We start from the raw sequence: 18,246 nt of genomic DNA, 5'->3' as shown, positions 1-18,246 counted from the left end.
TCATGATCTCGTGGTTCGTGAGTTCAAGCCCTGCATCGGGCTCTGTGCTGACAGCTCAGAGCCTGGAGCCTGATTCAGGTTCTGTGTCCCCTCTCTCTCTCTGATCCTCCCCCGTTCATGCTCTGTCTCTCTCTGTCTCAAAAATAAATAAGTGTTAAAAAAATTTTTTTTTAAAAAAGCATTAAAAAAATAAACTAAAAACAAAACAAAACAAGTTTTCTGAGTTAAACCCTCAAAGTCACCCATATATATACTGGTTTATTCAATCAACCTTTTGCATTTCAATTTAATTTAGTTTTAACTTTTAATTAATCAGATAACAATTTCCTTGTTTAGTTTGAGTGTGTGATGGCAGTATGGAATATATTAGCTTTTTTTAAAATTTATCGTGTCAGACTTTCTAATTAAGCAACTTTCCTATGTGACTCAGAAGTAAAACTTTCACTCAGTCAAAAACATCTGGAAGCCACATTTATATATTTATGACAGATTTCACTTGCTGTCATGACTCATGGATGATAATAATTATCATGTATTTGAATATTGACATTTCCTTCCTTTTTTTGATGTGGGGGTGGCTAAGCTGAGACATCCAGCAACTAATGAAGATTTCGATGTACTGTACATGAATCCACAGTACTTAAGTATTCTGTTAATTTTCCTTGCAAATGTTTTCCTTCAACATAAAAAAAAATAATTCTGTGTGGATATATTTACTTAATATATTTTCTGTAGTTATATGTATTTTTTCTGTAGTTACATGTAGTTACATGAATTATAATTATTTAAATGAATTTCAGAGTAGATGTATTGGGAATTTTAGCCAAAAGCATGCTTTTTTTGTCTGCAGATATTCCAAATGAACATTCATTCATCATTGCCAACTTTTACGACTGGTTAATACATTTTCTCTCTCTCTGTCTCTTTTTTTTTTTTTAAAGCAAGGGCAGAAATGTGTAACATTGACCTGAAAACCTTGATGGGTATCAAATCTTTATGATATGTAGGCACTGAATTTTATTACTCAGGATAGTTTTTCCTTATTAGATGGTGCTCGCTGAGGGTGGGGGGGGAGAGTACTAACATTGTGTGAATGGCATAGCCAATTCTCATCTAGATTAGTTGATTCCTGCACTGCCTATAAAAGCACACGAGGCATAATTCTTTCTCATTTTTGTTAAATAATTATTGCAAATAGGCTATAAATTCTCCATCTTAAAAACAAATAAACCCAGCCTTGACCCCAGTTCCCTTTAGCAATGATACCCATTCCCATTTCTCTAATGCTGATTACAGCAAAGTGTATTGACAGCATGGTTTATACTTATAATTTTATTCCCTTTCTTCCTTCTTCCTCCTAACCAGGTCTTCATCCCATCACTCTCTTGAAATCTTATTTTCAGGTTACGCAGACTTCCATTTTACCAAACAGGTCACTAATCAGTCTCCTGATCACCTGATCTATCAGAAAGATTTGACATTCTACATCATTTCCCTTCTTGAAATACTTTATTCTGTTGATATCAAGGGAACCCACCTCTCTTGGATTTGCTCCTACCACACTGACCCATCTTTCTCAGTCTTATAGGCCATGTTCTCTCGTCCTTCTGACCTTCAAATGTTGGGTCACCCTAGGGTTTAGTCTGGGATCCCCTTTTCTTCTTCATTAAAAAAAATTTTTTTTAACGTTTATTTATTATTGAGAGACAGAGACAGACCGTGAGCAGGGGAGGGGCAGAGAGAGAGGAAGACACAGAATGTGAAGCAGGCTCCAGGCTCTGAGCTGTCAGCACAGAGCCCGACATGGGGCTCGAACTCATGTACTGCGAGATCGTGACCTGAGCCGAAGTTGGAGGCTTAACCAACTGAGCCACCCAGGCGCCCCTTCTTCTTCATTTTATACTCATTCTCTAGGTGATCTTATATAATCCCATGATTGTATGCCATGCAGTCTGTATGCTAATAATGCCCAAATTTATATTTGTGTAGCTTCTCTCCTTTGATTTGAATATTCAAACTCCATGATGTCTCCTTTTGGAATTAATATTTACAGGGGAAAAAAACAAAATAAAACAAAAAAAAAACTTCTTTGCTTCCCTCCAAACTTGATTTCCTAGTGTCCCCAGTTTGATAAATGGCACCACCATTTGATAAATGACATCAAGCTTGATAAATGGCATTTAACCAGTGGTTCAGCCCATTTATTACTCTTCTGTTTTTCTACCCACCCTCATCTAGCCCATGAGGAAATTGTGCAGCTTTTCCCTCCAAACACATCAGGAATTTGATGGTTCAGCACCTCCTTCAACCACTATCCATGTTTCTCCTGTACAATTGCAATAGCTTCCGAGTTCTGTACTCTTGCTCCCTAGAGTGTATTGTCCACCCCACCATCGAAGAACATTTTCTATATCATAAGGTCGTGTGAGGTCACTGGTCTTGATTCTCCAATTTCATACTATGACACTCGGCATGAAAACAAAGTCTATATCATGCCCCATGAGATCCTACAGGTCCAAATGCTGTTCTATAGGTACTAACATGGTTTCTTATGCACTCCTTCTTTTTAAAATATAATTTATTGTCAAATTGGTTTCCATACAACACCCAGTGCTCATCCCAACAAGTGGCCTCCTCAATGCCCATCACCCACTTTCCCCTCTCCCCTACCCCCATCAACCCTCAGTTTGTTCTTAGTATCCAAGAGCCTCTATGGCTTGTCTCCCTCCCTCTCTGTAACTTTTTTTTCCACCTTCCCCTCCTCATGGCCTTCTGTTAAGTTTCTCAAGATCCACATAGGAGTGAAAACATATAATATCTGTCTTTCTCTGACTGACTTATTTCACTTAGCATAACATCCTCCAGTTCCATCCACGTTGCTGCAAATGGTCAAATTTCATTCTTTCTCGTTGCCAGGTAGTATTCCATTGTATATATAAACCACATCTTCTTTATCCATTCATCAGTTGATGGACATTTAGGCTCTTTCCATAATTTGGCTATTGTTGAAAGTGCTGCTATAAACATTGGGGTACATGTGCCCCTATGCATCAGCACTCCTGTATCCCTTGGGTCAATTCCTAGCAGTGCTATTGCTGGGTCATGGGATAGATCTATTTTTAATTTTTTGAGGAACCTCCACACTCCTTTTAGACTTTTTCTTAGAATTATTCTCTTTAGATAGACCTCTGATATATCTTCATAGCAGTTTCTATTACTCTATCTCCTTACCTTGCTTAGAGGTTATTATACTAAGAACTGATGGATATTACATTAAATATGTGCTTGTTTGTTCAGTGTTTCTCATTCCCACTGGAATATAAACTACATGAGGGCAGGAACTTTGCTTTATCCACTCAGATATTCTCTATACCTAGAATCACACTTGGCAGAGCCAATTTCCTTACTGGGCTTCCATATTATATAGAATCATTATATTGCCAAAATCATTCCTCTATCTCACAACATTGCTTCCCCACCCCCACTTTGGTTTTTTATTAAGCTAGTCCACTGAAATTAATATTACACATATTTTCTGTCTTCTTTTAACAAAAGGAGACAGCACTGAAAAATTTGTCACCTACCTCTCTAGCATAGAGAAAATGAGTTGACCTGGACAAATTTTGTTCTGAAAGAGTCACAACTTTGGTTATGTGTATCTGAGACATGAGACATCCATTCTTGGGGAAAGGTAGAGCTGTGCTTCCCAAGATGTTTCATCTAACATCAGGAAAACAACGTTATTACTGACAACTCTGTTGTTTAAAGGTGCCTATCTCAGTTTGGCTTGATAAAATTAATTGTATTTTCCAAATATATTTAAAAACATAAATTCATAGAGAACAAATTAAATAGTGAACTTGTATAACATTTCAAAATCAAGTATTTTAAAATTTAAAAAGACGAATTTGAATTTTTCTTACAGACATGACTTTTTCAAGTCAGGGTTTATATATGAGATGCCATATGTAATCCTGATCAGGATATTTAAAGATAATCTCATCAAACTTCCCCAAATCCCTGTAGACAAGACACATTATTAGCGTCAATAGATGATAAATTTTTAAAAAATTGTTTATGTTTATTTATTTTTGAGAGACAGAGTGGGAGCAGGGGAGGAGCAGAGAGAGAGGGAGACACAGAATCCAAAGCAGGCTCCATGCTCTGAGCTGTCAGCACAGAGCCCAACACGGGGCTTGAACTCAAACTATAAGATCATGACCTGAGTAGAAGTCAGACACTCAACTGACCGAACCACCCAGGCGTCCTGATGATAAAAGTTTTGAAAAGATATTTCCTACCTTACATATTGGTAATTGTAATTTATGCCTATTTGATGGGTATAAGTCAAAATGTTACAACTGCAATTATATTTAAAGAACTAAACAGACTTTTTTTCTTTCATTAATGATTATAAAGTCAAAATTTCTTGTGGCAAAGCAAATTAACTTCCAATCATGTTGACTATTTTCATGTTAAATACAGTATATCAAGATAATCATGGAACTCTGGGTTGACAAATGGCACCGCATGGTTAGGATGGTGAGAGCAGTGACCCTGCAGCTAGCCATGGGTGTTACTAAAATCTCACACAAACTATGAAGTCAGCATATGGTTGAAGACAGAACTGTGTCCTCTGGGTGACTCCATCTGACCTCCAGGAGCTCTCCAACTTCCATTGGTTCTACCTGGGCTGCCCACCATAGTTGTGATTCTTGGGGACCCAAGAAACAAACTCCCCCAGCAGCCCCTGGACCCCTGTGGTCTACCCTACAGTTAGCCACTGAAAGAAATTGCATACAGTTAAGGATCTTTAAAGTCAACGTAGAGCAGTGGCTTGCACTGTTCCTCACTGTGTAGCAATCTGCAAATTCAGCGCGGTTTACCTGCAAGGGCTCCTTGTAGCACCCTTCTAGAAACACATATCAAGCAGTTCGTAACTGGTGGTGATTGCCTTGACCGGGGCCCCGCGCCAAGCCTCTTCTGACCGCCCTGACAAAGAGACACATAATTGTAGCATCCACACCACATCAGCGTGCTTTCGTTCTTTCTTGTGCCTTGACATGACAGTTTGGAGTTTACGGGGAAGAAAATATAACTAGGAAGACTTGTGGAGCCGTTTCATTTGGACCTCACAGTGTTAATGCTAAGAGTCTTGTTTGTTTAGTTGATGTAGTTGGTCATACAGAAATTTATTAAATATGTAAAAATACGAATTTTGTTGCTGAGAAAGAGCTAGGCTCTGTATCCCTAGTTTATCTTTATCCTTATCCCTCCTTTTTTCTTTTTCTTTTCTTTTTTTTTTTATTGGTCTGTTCAATACAGAGATCATGTGACAATTGCACTCATCAGCTTTCTTGTAGAATTAGAAAGAAAGCCAATGTTTCTTTTATTTGTTTTAAGTTTATTGATTTATTTTGAGAGAGAGAGACAAAGCAGGGGAAGGGCAGAGAGAGAGGGAGAAAGAGAATCCCAGGCAGGCTCTCCACTGTCACCGTGGAGCCCAATGCAGGGCTTGAACTCATGAACCTAGGAGATCATGACCTGAGCCAAAACCAAGAGTCAGATACTTAACTGAGTGAGCCACCCAGATGCTTCCAAATGTTTCTTTTAATCACATCTGTTAAAATGGGAAATCTGAAGACAGAGATGGCTTTATGTTTTAAGAAAAACAGAAGCAGTCACATTTCTTGGTGGAAGTGAAATTACCCCTATGTGTTCTAAACCAAGTCTGTGTGTATTGAAAAACTAGAAATTCCATTCCTGCCCTCTGTGCAGGGCAATATGGCGATATCCTTCGTAGTTAAAATGCATGTATCTTTTCATCCAGCAATTCCAGCCATCAGCCTTGTTGCTATGATGGTACTTACCCTCATGTAAAATGACGCGGACAAGATTCTTCTCTACCACATATCATCTGAGTGAAAGGTAGGTGAAGGAAATGGCGCAGACTTGACCTGATGAAGACAAAGTGTTAAACAAAGACAGAGAGAATTTTGAGGAATAGCCTGGCAGGTATATTTTATGGTTAAAAAATCTTGAGGTTTTTCAAAGACTCCATCATAACTGAAATTGTCTTCTCCAATGATCTATCCAGCTGTCCAAGGCAGAAGACCCCAACCAGTTCCAGAGAGTTGCCGGCCAATCACCAATTTACCCAAGGACATGAAAACAGGTCACATTTCCATGTAGTTGGTGTTTTCTCCTTCTTCCTTTTTTCTTCTTTTCCTCTTATATAAATCCTGTTGGCTTTTTTAAATGACAAAATAAATTTATTGACTGGCTTCCCTTGTATACAAGTAAAATAGCATGTTAATCTTAATGTAACTATGATTTATTATCGACACTGTAATACCGCTAAAGGATTGGAACTAGTCTTTTAAAAGGGAACTATCCAAGTAACTCATCAAATATCCATACTTTGTAATAGCATATAACTATAAATAAGAACAAAATATTTCTATGTGCAATAACCTGGAAAGTTTTCCAAGATATAAGCACCGTGCAGCAAACTACATGTAGTAAAATATTATTTGAGGCTGCTAAAAAGAACAAATAATTCTATGCTTTTAATATATACAATATCTTTAGGAGGACAAACAAAAACTGGTAATAACAGTTGCCTTTTGGAAAGGGACCTTGGTGGTGAAGAACAGCAAAGGGAGACATTTTTTTTTACTGTTTATTTATTTGAGAGAGAGAGCGAGAGAGAGCAAGAGAGTGAGTGCCAGGTGGGGTGGGGGCAGTGGAGGCAGAGAGAAGGAAGAGAAGGAGACACAGAATCCCAACGCAGGCTCCAGGCTCCAAGCTGTCAGCACAGAGCCCAACGGCAGGGCTTGAACTCACAAACCACAAGATCATAACCTGAGCCAAAACCGGATGCTTAACTGACTAAGCCACCAAGGCACCCAGGGAGACATTGTTTTATAATGTTTATTTTATTTTTGAGAGACAAAAATGCACACATGAGGTGGGGAGGGGCAGAGAGAGAGAGAGAGAGAGAGAGAGATTGAGAATCCAAAGCAGGATCTATGCTGATGGCAGCAACCCTGACACAAGACCTGAACTCCCAAGTTGTAAAATCATGACCTGAGCCAAAGTCAGACGCTCAACCGACTGAGCCACCTAACCTCCCCAAAGGGAGACATTTTTGACTGTATACTCTTTTATACCTTGTTAAATGGATTCGGTACCTTAATTCCATTGTGTGAAGGTTTTTCCACACCATCAGTAAGCAATTCTGTAACACCACCTGAGTGTTCTACGATTTAACTCAATTCTGACATCATGTACCCATTGAGCATCAGGTTCCACAGGTGAAGAGCTCAGTCCCACATGACTCTCCCCACCCTCCCCCAACCACCATACCATCACTTCAGAAGGCAGTTGCAAACCCGGGTTATTTATCATCTGTGCTTCTGATTGGAGGTTCCCATGACCCCCTCCTTGGGTTTGATTAATTTGCCAGAGTGGCTCACAGAACTCAGAAAAACATTTTGCTTACTAGATTACTGGTGTATTATAAACAGCTGTAATTCAGGAACCGCCTGAGGATTCAGAAAGAGATCCATAGGGTAAGGTATGGGGAAGGAGCGCCGAGTTTCCATGTCCTATCCCAGCGTACTACCCTCTCCAAATCTCCATGCGTTCACCAACCTGGAACCTCTCCAAGCCCCATTCATTTGGGGTTTTATGGACGCTTCATTACCTAAGACATGACTGATTAAATCTTCAGTTGCTGGCAGTTAGCTGATTCAACCTCCAGCCCCTCTCCCCTCCCTGGAGTACACCTGAAAGTTCCAACCCTCTAATCACGAGGTTGGGTCTCCTAGCAACCAGCCCGCATTCTAAAGTACAGTCACCTCATTAGCATAACAAAAGACACCTATGTTGCTCTCTTAAGTAATTCCAAGAGTTTTAGGAGCTCTGTGCCAGAAATGAATACCAAATATTTATTTCTCATTACCACAACACCACACTTGTGAGTTTAGTACTTTGTGAATCTATCAGCTATTCGCTCTGGAATACATTATTAAGTTTGTGTTTGTGTTTTGCTTGACAAACAGTGACCTTCATAAATATTTATTAGTATGCAAAATTGGAAAGTTGTCGAAAAAAGGCGAGGAAAGTGGCAAAGAGCCAAACAACTTCCTGAAGTACAGACACAGAGATACTTCTTTTTAATTACGCCTTGTCACGATGTACTGAAGTGGCTCCTGCTCAGCCTGGTAGGAGAAGGCAAAAAAGGCTTTCCAAATAGCAAGAGAAGTGGTGATTGGCCTTGTGTCTGGGGTCAACACCGGGCATGGGTTGTCTTGGGATATGGTTGCTTCCTGGTACAGATCACGGCCCATGCTTGAAGTAAATCAGCCCACTTGAACTACAGAAACCTTCTGGAACTTTGAGTGTGCCATGGGGTTCTGTATGGTACGTGCTAATTAAAGAGCATCTAGGGCCAGATACAAACTGGGATCAATCAGCTCTCCATTCCCTAATCTCTTCACTAGGCTCAGAGACTTCTGGCATCAATCCTTACAAATCTATGAGCCACTTCCCATATCCTGCATCCCCAAATTTGTCCAACCACTTTTTATTACCTCCACTGCTACAACACCAGACCAAGTCTCCATTAATCCTTATCTGGGCTAGTAAGGAAACCTCCCAGTGCGTTACCCCTCATAGTAGCCTAAGAGAATTTTTTTTCAATGTTTATTTATTTTTGAGAGAGAGAGAGAGAGAGAGAATCCAAAGCAAGCTCCAGGCTCTGAGCTGTCAGCACAGAGCCCGACATGGGGCTTGAACCCACAAACTGTGAGATCATGACCTGAGCTAAAGTCAGACACCCAACCAACTGAGCCACCCAGGAGGCCCAAGAACTTTTGTAAGTGTATGTCTGTTCTGTATAGAAGCTGTTTGTGCGACTTGTCGTGTATTTCTGCCCAGAGCTGCACATACACTATCATGGCGGGGTGGGGGGGGGGATTGGGGGGGGTGCGTGTTGGCTTATACTCCGTATCTGGCCTTGGGATCAGAACTGGCTCTTTGTTCCTGATGCCAAGAAGGATTAATGTGTTTCACCTCCTTGAGCCAGATGAGGCCCGCCCCCTGGAATAAATCAGGGAGGACACCCAGGCTCCTAAGATTTCAGAAACAGCAAAACCAGCTCATTTGGGACTGCACTTCGGCACACATAATGACTAACCATAAATCACACACGGGTAGTATATATATCACCCTGGCAGGAATAGCTAGCTGGAAGCCTCACCTGAGGACAGGATGCTCCACCCAGGACCCTCAGTTGGGACTCCAACCAGGCTCTTCACTGTGGGGCTTCCTCATACAGAAGGTTGGAGGTTGTAAGTGCCCCAGTTGATGTTTTAAGCCTTCTTTGTTTTTCTCTATACTTCTCTCCCTTTATGTTGACTATAATTGTTTCTTTATATTCCCTTTCCCTTATAATTAATAGTTTTCCTACACGAAACTGAGAGTGCGTCTATTGCACTTAGAACAATGTCACATCTCTTCAGCCCCCAACTAACACTCTTCCATTGCACTTAGAATAGAATACAGACTTCTTAAAATGGCCTCAGACTCTCTACCTAATCTAGAACCTTCCTTCCTCTCTGGCCTCATTTCCTTCCTCTCTGCTTCTTGTTCACCACCCACCATGTTGGCATTTACCCTCCTCAAAGCCTCTACACTCAATGCACCTGCTGCTTGGGTTGTTTTTCCAAGTCATCCCAGAGTTGCTTTCTTCTCATTTCAGGTTATGACTCAAATATCTTTTTCTTCAGAGATGCCTCCTCTAACCTTCCTGCTGAAAAGCAACCTTCCACCTCTCGGTCACACTCTATCACATTAAACTATTTTACCTTCTTCATAGAGTTTATCAGAGACTGGAATTATTTCATTTGTATATTTGTTCATGTGATTTCTGTTCGCCTCCTCCTGACCTCACTGTAAATTACTTGAAAGCAGGGGCTATTACTGCCAAATCCCTAAGGTTCATAGAAGAGTCTCACACACTGGCAGCTTGTTCACTGCTTGATAAACCAGCAGCTTTGATATGCAGCAATCAACATCTGGTAGCCTTGTGATCATACTCACAAGCTTTAAAGGTGTAGCTCTGAGTTCTAAATCTAGTAATGACACTCAGTGTAGCCACAGAGTGACCATGCACTCCACTCACCAGGACTGAGACCTCTCTGCAGAGTGTGGTTCAGCACCCACACTTGGCATATCTGAATTTAAGCTTTAGTTAAGAGATTATTCTACCAAGATTCATCCTTCAGCCTGAATGAGCTAGTGAGCCCGGGGCTTGCTTGCTATCTTTCCTTCCTCCCTTCCTTCCTTCCTTCCTTCCTTCTTTCCTTCCTCCCTCCTTTCCTTCCTTCCTTCCTTCCTTCCTTCCTTCTTGCTTGCTTCCTTCCTTCCCTCTCTCCTCCCTCCCTCCCTTCTTTCCTCCCTCCCTTCCTTCTTTCCTTCCTTCCTTCCCTTCCTTCTTTCCTTCTCTCTCCCCTTCCTTCCTTCCTTCCTTCCTTTTCATTGTTGTTGCTTAATATTACCATAGGAAGGATAGCAAGAAGGAAAGAAGAGTTCTCTTGATAGGGCTCAGCCTATTTAATTGTAAATATTAGAATATATATGAACTTTTCCAACTTAATGCAGTCACATACACATATATGCACACACAGAGCTTCCATTTTAAAAATTTTTGTTTTGTTTGGGGCTGAAAAAATTATGCCATATCTAAAATACAATTTTAAACTATTTGCAATAGTCATTATAACTCTCATTTTTAATGCCATTCTAATAAAAAAAATGTTTATTGTTTATTTTTGAGAGAGAGAGAGAGAGTCAGAGCATGAGCAGGGGAGGGACAGAAAAGAGAGGGAGACACAGGATCCAAAGCAGGCTTCAGGCTCTGAGCTGTCAGCACAGAGCCCAACACGGGGCTTGAACTCACAAACCTCATCATGACCTGAGCCGAAGTCAGATGCTCCACTGACTGAGCCATCCAGATGTTCAGCCATTTTAATTATATATAAAATAATTTATATAATTGCATCAAATAATAGGGTCCTAGCTCGTATATGTACTATATACATATATGCACATATATATATACATTACGAAAAACATGCAATGTTTTATATTCTGTTTTTATGTGGGGGGTGGTGGTGAGGGCAGAGACGGATGGAAAGATAATCCTAAGAAAGCTCCATGCCAAGCACAGAGCCCTATGCAGGGCTTGATCTCACCACTGTGAGATCATGACCTAAGCTGAAATCAAGACTTGGATGTTTAATAGACTGAGCCACCCAGGCGCCCCTTTTATATTCTGTTTTTAACTTGCCCTTTAATCAGCCAAGAAATATTCATCCAGACACCACTGAGAAAGTAGAAATACCAAGATGTGTAAAATATAGTTCCATCCTCCTAAAGCTCTCATTTAAGTTGGGGAATACATATACATATATCAGTACAAAGGTGAGACCTTCAATAAGAGTTATTTAAGGCAGGGAAACAGTGTAGAAAAGAAAGTAACTGAGTTACTCTGGGTGTGTGTAGGATCACAGTGGATTTTCCCTAAAGGGAATCCATGAGCACCATAGAGTTCATTAATTTTAAGAGTTAAATTGCTACACATACAAAAATGTGCGTTAACATTAATCAGTCTCAGAAAGGGATTGGTTTCATTCTATTTTTTTTCAAACCAAAAGATTTTCTTACTCGTGCGTGCTTATCGCAATTCTACCGATAATAATTTTGTTTTAAAAGCTTAGAAAGAACCCTAAAGCTTATCTCAAAAATGAAGTGGGCAAGAAGAATATCCAAGACAAAATATCTGAAAGGAGTTCTTAGAAGGTGTGGTGGAAATGTTGCTTTTCTACTCAGTGTTCAATCTCGGTTTAAGCCTAGCAGCTAGGACAGTCCTCAAAACTGTAATTGAATCAAGGATGAGTCGTCTGGGATGAGTAAGTCGATCTGATCAGACCAAAAGAAAAGACATATCTGTAATGAGAGGTTTTCTCTATATGTCTCTATATCTATATTCATATAGATGAATGAGTCACTGTTTTGTTTTGCTGTGCATTATTTTATTTTATTTATTTTTTTTTTAATTTTTTTTTTCAACGTTTATTTATTTTTGGGACAGAGAGAGACAGAGCATGAATGGGGGAGGGGCAGAGAGAGAGGGAGACACAGAATCAGAAACAGGCTCCAGGCTCTGAGCCATCAGCCCAGAGCCTGACGTGGGGCTCGAACTCACGGACCGCGAGATCGTGACCTGGCTGAAGTCGGACGCTTAACCGACTGCGCCACCCAGGCGCCCCTGTATTTTAAAAATTGTAGTAAAATGGACACAAGACTTACCATCTTAACCATTTTTAAATGCACAGTTCAGTAGCATTAAGCACACTCGAATTGTCATGAAGCCAATTTCCAGAAGTCCTTTCATCTTGCAAAACTGAATTTCCATACCCATTAAGTAACTTTGTTCCATGTCTTGTCGTTCTGGTAATATAAAAAAGGTTTCTAGTTTTATTTATGAAATTTCCTTTATTTATTGGTAATTTGATGGGATCTAAGTGATCCGTGACATCTTGAGATGTCATATGGACATATGTCTTATGGAAATATGTTCATATGTTCATTATATATTGTTGAGCGGTAAATTCTGGTAACCAAATACACAGTTTGATCTCTATCTATTTTAAGGAAAAAAAAAAGTTTGTATATATGCATGTTATGTGTATGTGTTCTATTTCTATATGTAGAGAGAGAGAAAATATAGAAATACAACGCATATAGGTAGCATGGGAGAGACAGAGACAGAGATAGAGAGACCCGGAGGAAAACAGAGATAGAGGGAACTATATCTCTTCCTTCTTCATTCTCAGCTTAATTTCAACTACAAGAAAAAATGCACCGGAAATTAAAAGCTGGGAGAGTACAGAGTATGTTAACTATGAATGTTTCGGGGAGATGGGAATGTGGGTTATTTTTGCTATTTGCACTTATGCTTATTATTAAGAGAGAGACAGAGAGTGCACAAGTCAGGGGGCAGAGGGAAAAAGAGAGAGAATCCCATACAGGCTCCACTCCACGCTCAGGGCAGAGCCCGATGTGGGGCTCAATCCTACCACCCTAGGATGATAACCTGAGCTGAAATCAAGAGTTAGATGCTCAACCGACTAAGCCACCCAGGTGATGCTGCACTTTCTAATTATTTCATAATTTTATAATTACATTACCTTTGTAATTTGTGTAGTATTTCAAGTAAAAAAAAGTTTATATCCAAATTTTCTTTTTTTTTTCAAAATTTCAGTCATTTCTAATAAAAGGTATATCAGCATAATATAATTATTTCATCTTTAAAAATAACTTTTGTGTGGTTAACATAGTGTTATATTAATTTTAGGTGTACAATATAGTGATTCAACCATTCTATACATTACTCAGTGCTCCTCTAAGTGCACTCTTAATCCCCCTCACCAATTTCCCCCATCCTTGCCCCTGCCCCCCACCTCCCTTCTGGTAACTATCTGTTTGATCTCTGTAGTTAAGAGTCTGGTTTTTTGGTTTGTCTTTTTTTTTTTTTTTTCTTTTCTTTGTTCAATTCATTTTCTTTCTTAAATTCCACATATGAGTGAAATCATATGCTATTTGTCTGTCTCTCACTTATTACGCTCTCTAGATCCATCCATGTTGCTGCAAATGACAATGATCATTTCACCTTTAGCCCACAAATAAAACTCACACCACATTTTCCAACGTTATGAAATGAAATCTGGCACAATCAAAACATAAGAGGACCCAATAAAATAAATCTTTAATGATTAACTTTAATTAAGCAGAACATGAAGTATGCTACTAAAAAGCAGACATTAAATGCATCTCCTCAAGTAATTCTTAAACATCCTAAATTTAGTGCCAATAATTTAATTAACATTATACAATTACATGTAACATGTTTCAAAATAATCAAATCACAAGAAATTTTAAAATGAAAAGAATTCAGGGAAGTCTCTAGTTAAGCATTTACATAGCATTCGTTATTCTGTCAGCCAATGTACCTAGGAAGCAGGACAATTGGTAATATCTTTGCTTTGTGTAGAATGGAAGCATATGGGTTTAAATACCTTTTAATACAGCACTAATGAAATTAGAGCCAAGATTACATCAGGAAAATTTGTTTTCTGTACTAGTTTATTCTCGGGACCTACTTTGGCTAACATGCAATTTCTCCCATTTTGAGACATTTCTTTTTTCCATTTTACTGTAGCCTGTGACCCAGAGCTTAAGAAACTTCAGTACTCCCCCCACCCATGAAATAGTGGTGGAGGTGCCCAAAGAGCTTTGATCTGGTGGAGTTATGGAGAAGGCACTGGAAGAATAAGGGACCATTGGAGAGAATCGAAACGAACTAAGTTGGTAATGACCATGGCTACAAAAGTTAGTGTGAAAGTTTTATCAGATCTCAAAATTGGGGAATGGTGGGCTGATTACAACCGGAAAACTGGACACCTGATTTCTAACTTTGGATTCTTATGGTTAGTGATCTGAGCTTGGGCAAGTCAAAGTAGTCATTCAACTTAGAAATAGTGTTTGGGCCAACTTTATTAAATTATTAAAACCCTTCCAGATCCATAGTTTTATCACTCCAAGGTATATACAACTGGGAACACTTAACTATTTTCAGCTACCGCTTTGGCAACAGTGAGATATCAGTTTCAATACTATTTAGAACAATAAATGAACTACTAACATTTTCAAAACAGGATGCAATACAAACCACTGGAAAATTGTTATCCCTGAATGGTTCTTATTTTCTTTAAGAAAACTGCCACTTCCTACTGATCTAAAATGCCATATAGTTTTTCTCTATTTATAGAACGCACTACTGTTTTCTTGCTTGTTACGGGGAAAATACATTCTGTATACAATTTTATTTTTGTACTAATCTGACAATTTCTAGGGAAATTGTTTTCAGTCATATTGCAAAATATTCATTAAATTCTTATTTTCTGTACTTTGAAGTGTTAGCATTCAAGTGATCAATACAGTTTACAAAAGTAGAATTTTAGTCTGAAAATCTATACGCTTTTAGTGTCTTTAATTTGAATTTGAATTCCCTATTATAAATTAATGAAAACTTGATGAGCAAATGTATTGATATTTGATACTTTAAAGGATATATGGGAAAATCATACCCCTTAAATAGATAAATGCATTCAAGAGAATATTACCAGGTTGGATTCTCTCCTTTGGATCTCAGAAAGTCAACAGTACTTTACTTTCATCCAGCTCTTAAAACTCAGCTTTATTTTTGCTACGGGAAGAAGAGAGGATTTCATTCAACTAGATAACTGATCAGCAGGTGTTACTGTAAACAGGAAGTAATTTATTATTTATCGTAGTTAAGACAAAATTCCCCACTGAGGGAGATGAATTGCTGGGTCTTCGCAAACACCTCAATTTCCCATTTCATTCTACTTCACAAGCAGTGCTAAGATTTAGATTTCTTTAGATTTCTTTTTAGGAGGTCTCTAATCCAACTCACCTCCATATTCTCTTTGGATGGCCAGACTGGCCAGGAAAGTGGAGATTTCTTCTTGCATGTTAAGAACGTGTAAGTCAAATAACCATTATCAATCCCATCTGTGTTGACCTTCTCCTCACATACATGAAGTGGGGAAATGCAGGGCTTATGGAAGTAAGTAAGTGAAAATGAACATTTATTAAGTCCTTATTATGTGCCATATGCTTTACATTAATTACTAACTTCATTCAGTGCTCCTGCAACTAAGAAGCGATGATAGCAAGCCACTAAATGATAATGAAGAAGAAAATAATTGGGAAGTGTAAATATTTAATGTGAAATTTATGACATGCATTTATGATCTCATATCCCTGACCTTTTTTCCTTTAACTTTCCTGGAATTTGCAAATACCTTCTTAGCTCTGAATAGCTAATTAGATACCATAAACAACGATTCCTCCTGGTAGGCACTATATATATCTATTTGGTGAAAAACAGAGGAGCTAAATCCCATATTGATAATACACATTGGTGATAATAGTTTCAATTTCATGAAGTATTCTCCTGGTTCTTGGCAGTATAAAAAGGCTTCTAGTTTTGTTTATAATTAAAAAAAAAAAAAAACAAAAAAACAAAAAAAACACAACTACCTGTAGCACTGATGTGATCTACTGATCCGTGATGTCTCTTATCTTGAACGCACTGCAGCCAGCCTAATCCTCAGAGTGAGACCCTCTGAGTGACTATCTCAAAAGCCTATGTTCCACTACCTGCTGGGTTTCCTGACATTCTAATACTACATACAAGGCATTTGACTAATTCTTTACATATTATGAAATCTTCTTTCATTTTATAGATCTAATAAAGTTCACCATCTCTAATAACAAACAGATATTTCTTAAAAGGAAATACAAGCTCTAGGTAACAATGCACGATTTTAGGATCTGAGAGGTAAAATGTGTTTATAAAGTTGATATAATACAGAGCATAAAAATGAGCCTATTGATTCTGGGGGGAGGAAGACTTACTCAATTCTAATCTCAAATGTCACATGCTAAATGTATGGCAAGTTACTTCTCTGAGTCTCAGTATTTTTAATCTGAAAAATAATACCTGCGTTGAATACTTGTTGCAAAGAATTAACATTTGTAAAGACCCAGAAGAGACCATACAATAGGTGCTTAATAAATAGTAATTATATTCTCACCCATCATTGCATCCCATCATTGGCTAAAGTAGTATTACAACTCTGAGAGCATACATTTGGTCTGTGATAAATTAGCTGACCAGTTCAAGTATGAGTCCAATTAATATAAAGATATGCACAGATCAAATAAATAAATAAAGATTCTTTGGGCATTTTCTACAAGTTACCTTCCTATACAGCTGTCTTCTAAATATAAGCTATAAGACTCTAGAATAGGTTAAGAGGTCAAAAATTGCCTTTATCACCTATATGGCTTAAATCTGGAAAATAATAATAGTGATAATGACCTTGAACTCTTGTGGAATTTCCATCTCAATTGTGTGAGTATTTCACTGCCAAGAAACGGATATCTTTTGATATCACCGAAATAATAAAGTGAGATAGAATTTAGAGGACAAATTTGAGAGGTCTACTCAAATGCCTATGTCTATGATTGTCATGGAAATCTGGGACAGATACACTCATATTAAAACATAAGGCATACTCCTTAAATAGAATGCCTGGAGGATTAGAGTTCTACTGAACTACTGCCTCACCTGACCAAAACTGTAACTTGTACAGTGCAACTGCTCAAGTTAAAGGTAAGTTTTGGAAAAAAATAATACATGCGTACTGCCAGCAATGATTCCTTTTAAAACCTGAATCTAGGTGGACAATCATTCACAGAATGATTCAATTATTTCTATGACTGTCATACCTAAATGGTTTCCTTTATTCTGGGGAATACACACACTTCAATACCGGGCACGGCTGAAAGTGGTCATGGGTCACCTGATTGTAACAATTGCAAAGACATGATAAAGGGTTCTTTTAACAGTAAGAGCGATCTGATTATTAGCTTCTCATTGAGGCAGCTTATCTACGGTCCAAAAAAAATGCCTTCAATTATTTCATTGATTAAACTCCAAAGCATCTTATCCACAGTCAGTGGAAATGGCTGGCGTTTAATAACATAGAACTCTTCTAACTATAACCAACTGAATAAATAGTTTTAAACTCACGGCTAAAATTAGTGAATTGATAAATAACTACATCTCACGTAAGAATGAGAATTATCAAAACACTTTTGAGAACACAGTTCGACTTGGAGGGCTCCAGGGAGGAAGTGCCTCATTTTCAAGAAAGGAATGACGTTTCTTCTGTTTTCGTTCAATTCTTTCCTGCCTTTCTTTCTTTTCCTAAAGAGAAAACAGAAAACTGTAAATTTACATATATATATGAACATTATTTTCAAATCAAGTTGCTCATTGAAGAACAAAATAATCCATTACAGGAGATTTAAATGTCATTTCCGGTTTAATTGTTTATAAAGGAATAGTAGCTAGAGAACATTGCTTATAAAGAATACTACCAACAGGAACTAATACACCACTTAATCACTTATTTTTTAATATTAAAAGTGATAATATTTAAATAAAATTGTGAAAAATGGGAAAAAACCCTAAAATTCCATAACTCTAAGAGAATAATTATTAGAGGTCGGTGGATGACT

At 38.3% G+C, this 18,246-nt stretch overlaps 1 protein-coding gene across 5 annotated transcripts in view; it reads right to left on the bottom strand.

Annotated features, from left to right (window-relative positions):
• Positions 1–5,942: 5,942 nt before the first annotated feature.
• Positions 5,943–18,246, bottom strand: part of MAP9 (microtubule associated protein 9) — a 46,486-nt gene continuing 34,182 nt past the window's right edge. For 2 of the 5 annotated variants that reach the window (XM_047857060.1, XM_047857062.1), the window contains exon 14: positions 13,907–17,932. In XM_047857060.1, the coding sequence (XP_047713016.1) occupies positions 17,810–17,932 (123 nt within the window). In that variant the 3' untranslated portion in view covers positions 13,907–17,809. Of the gene's footprint in view, positions 6,250–12,378; positions 12,520–13,906; positions 17,952–18,246 lie in introns of those variants that run through there. The other 3 variants (XR_007151747.1, XR_007151746.1, XM_047857061.1) reach the window with 3 other exon arrangements.

Source organism: Prionailurus viverrinus, chromosome B1, assembly GCF_022837055.1.
Source record: "Prionailurus viverrinus isolate Anna chromosome B1, UM_Priviv_1.0, whole genome shotgun sequence".
In the NCBI taxonomy this organism is placed as follows: domain Eukaryota; kingdom Metazoa; phylum Chordata; class Mammalia; order Carnivora; family Felidae; genus Prionailurus; species Prionailurus viverrinus.
The sequence above is the reverse complement of the archived record's forward strand: the minus strand, read 5'-3'. Positions and strand labels throughout refer to the sequence as shown.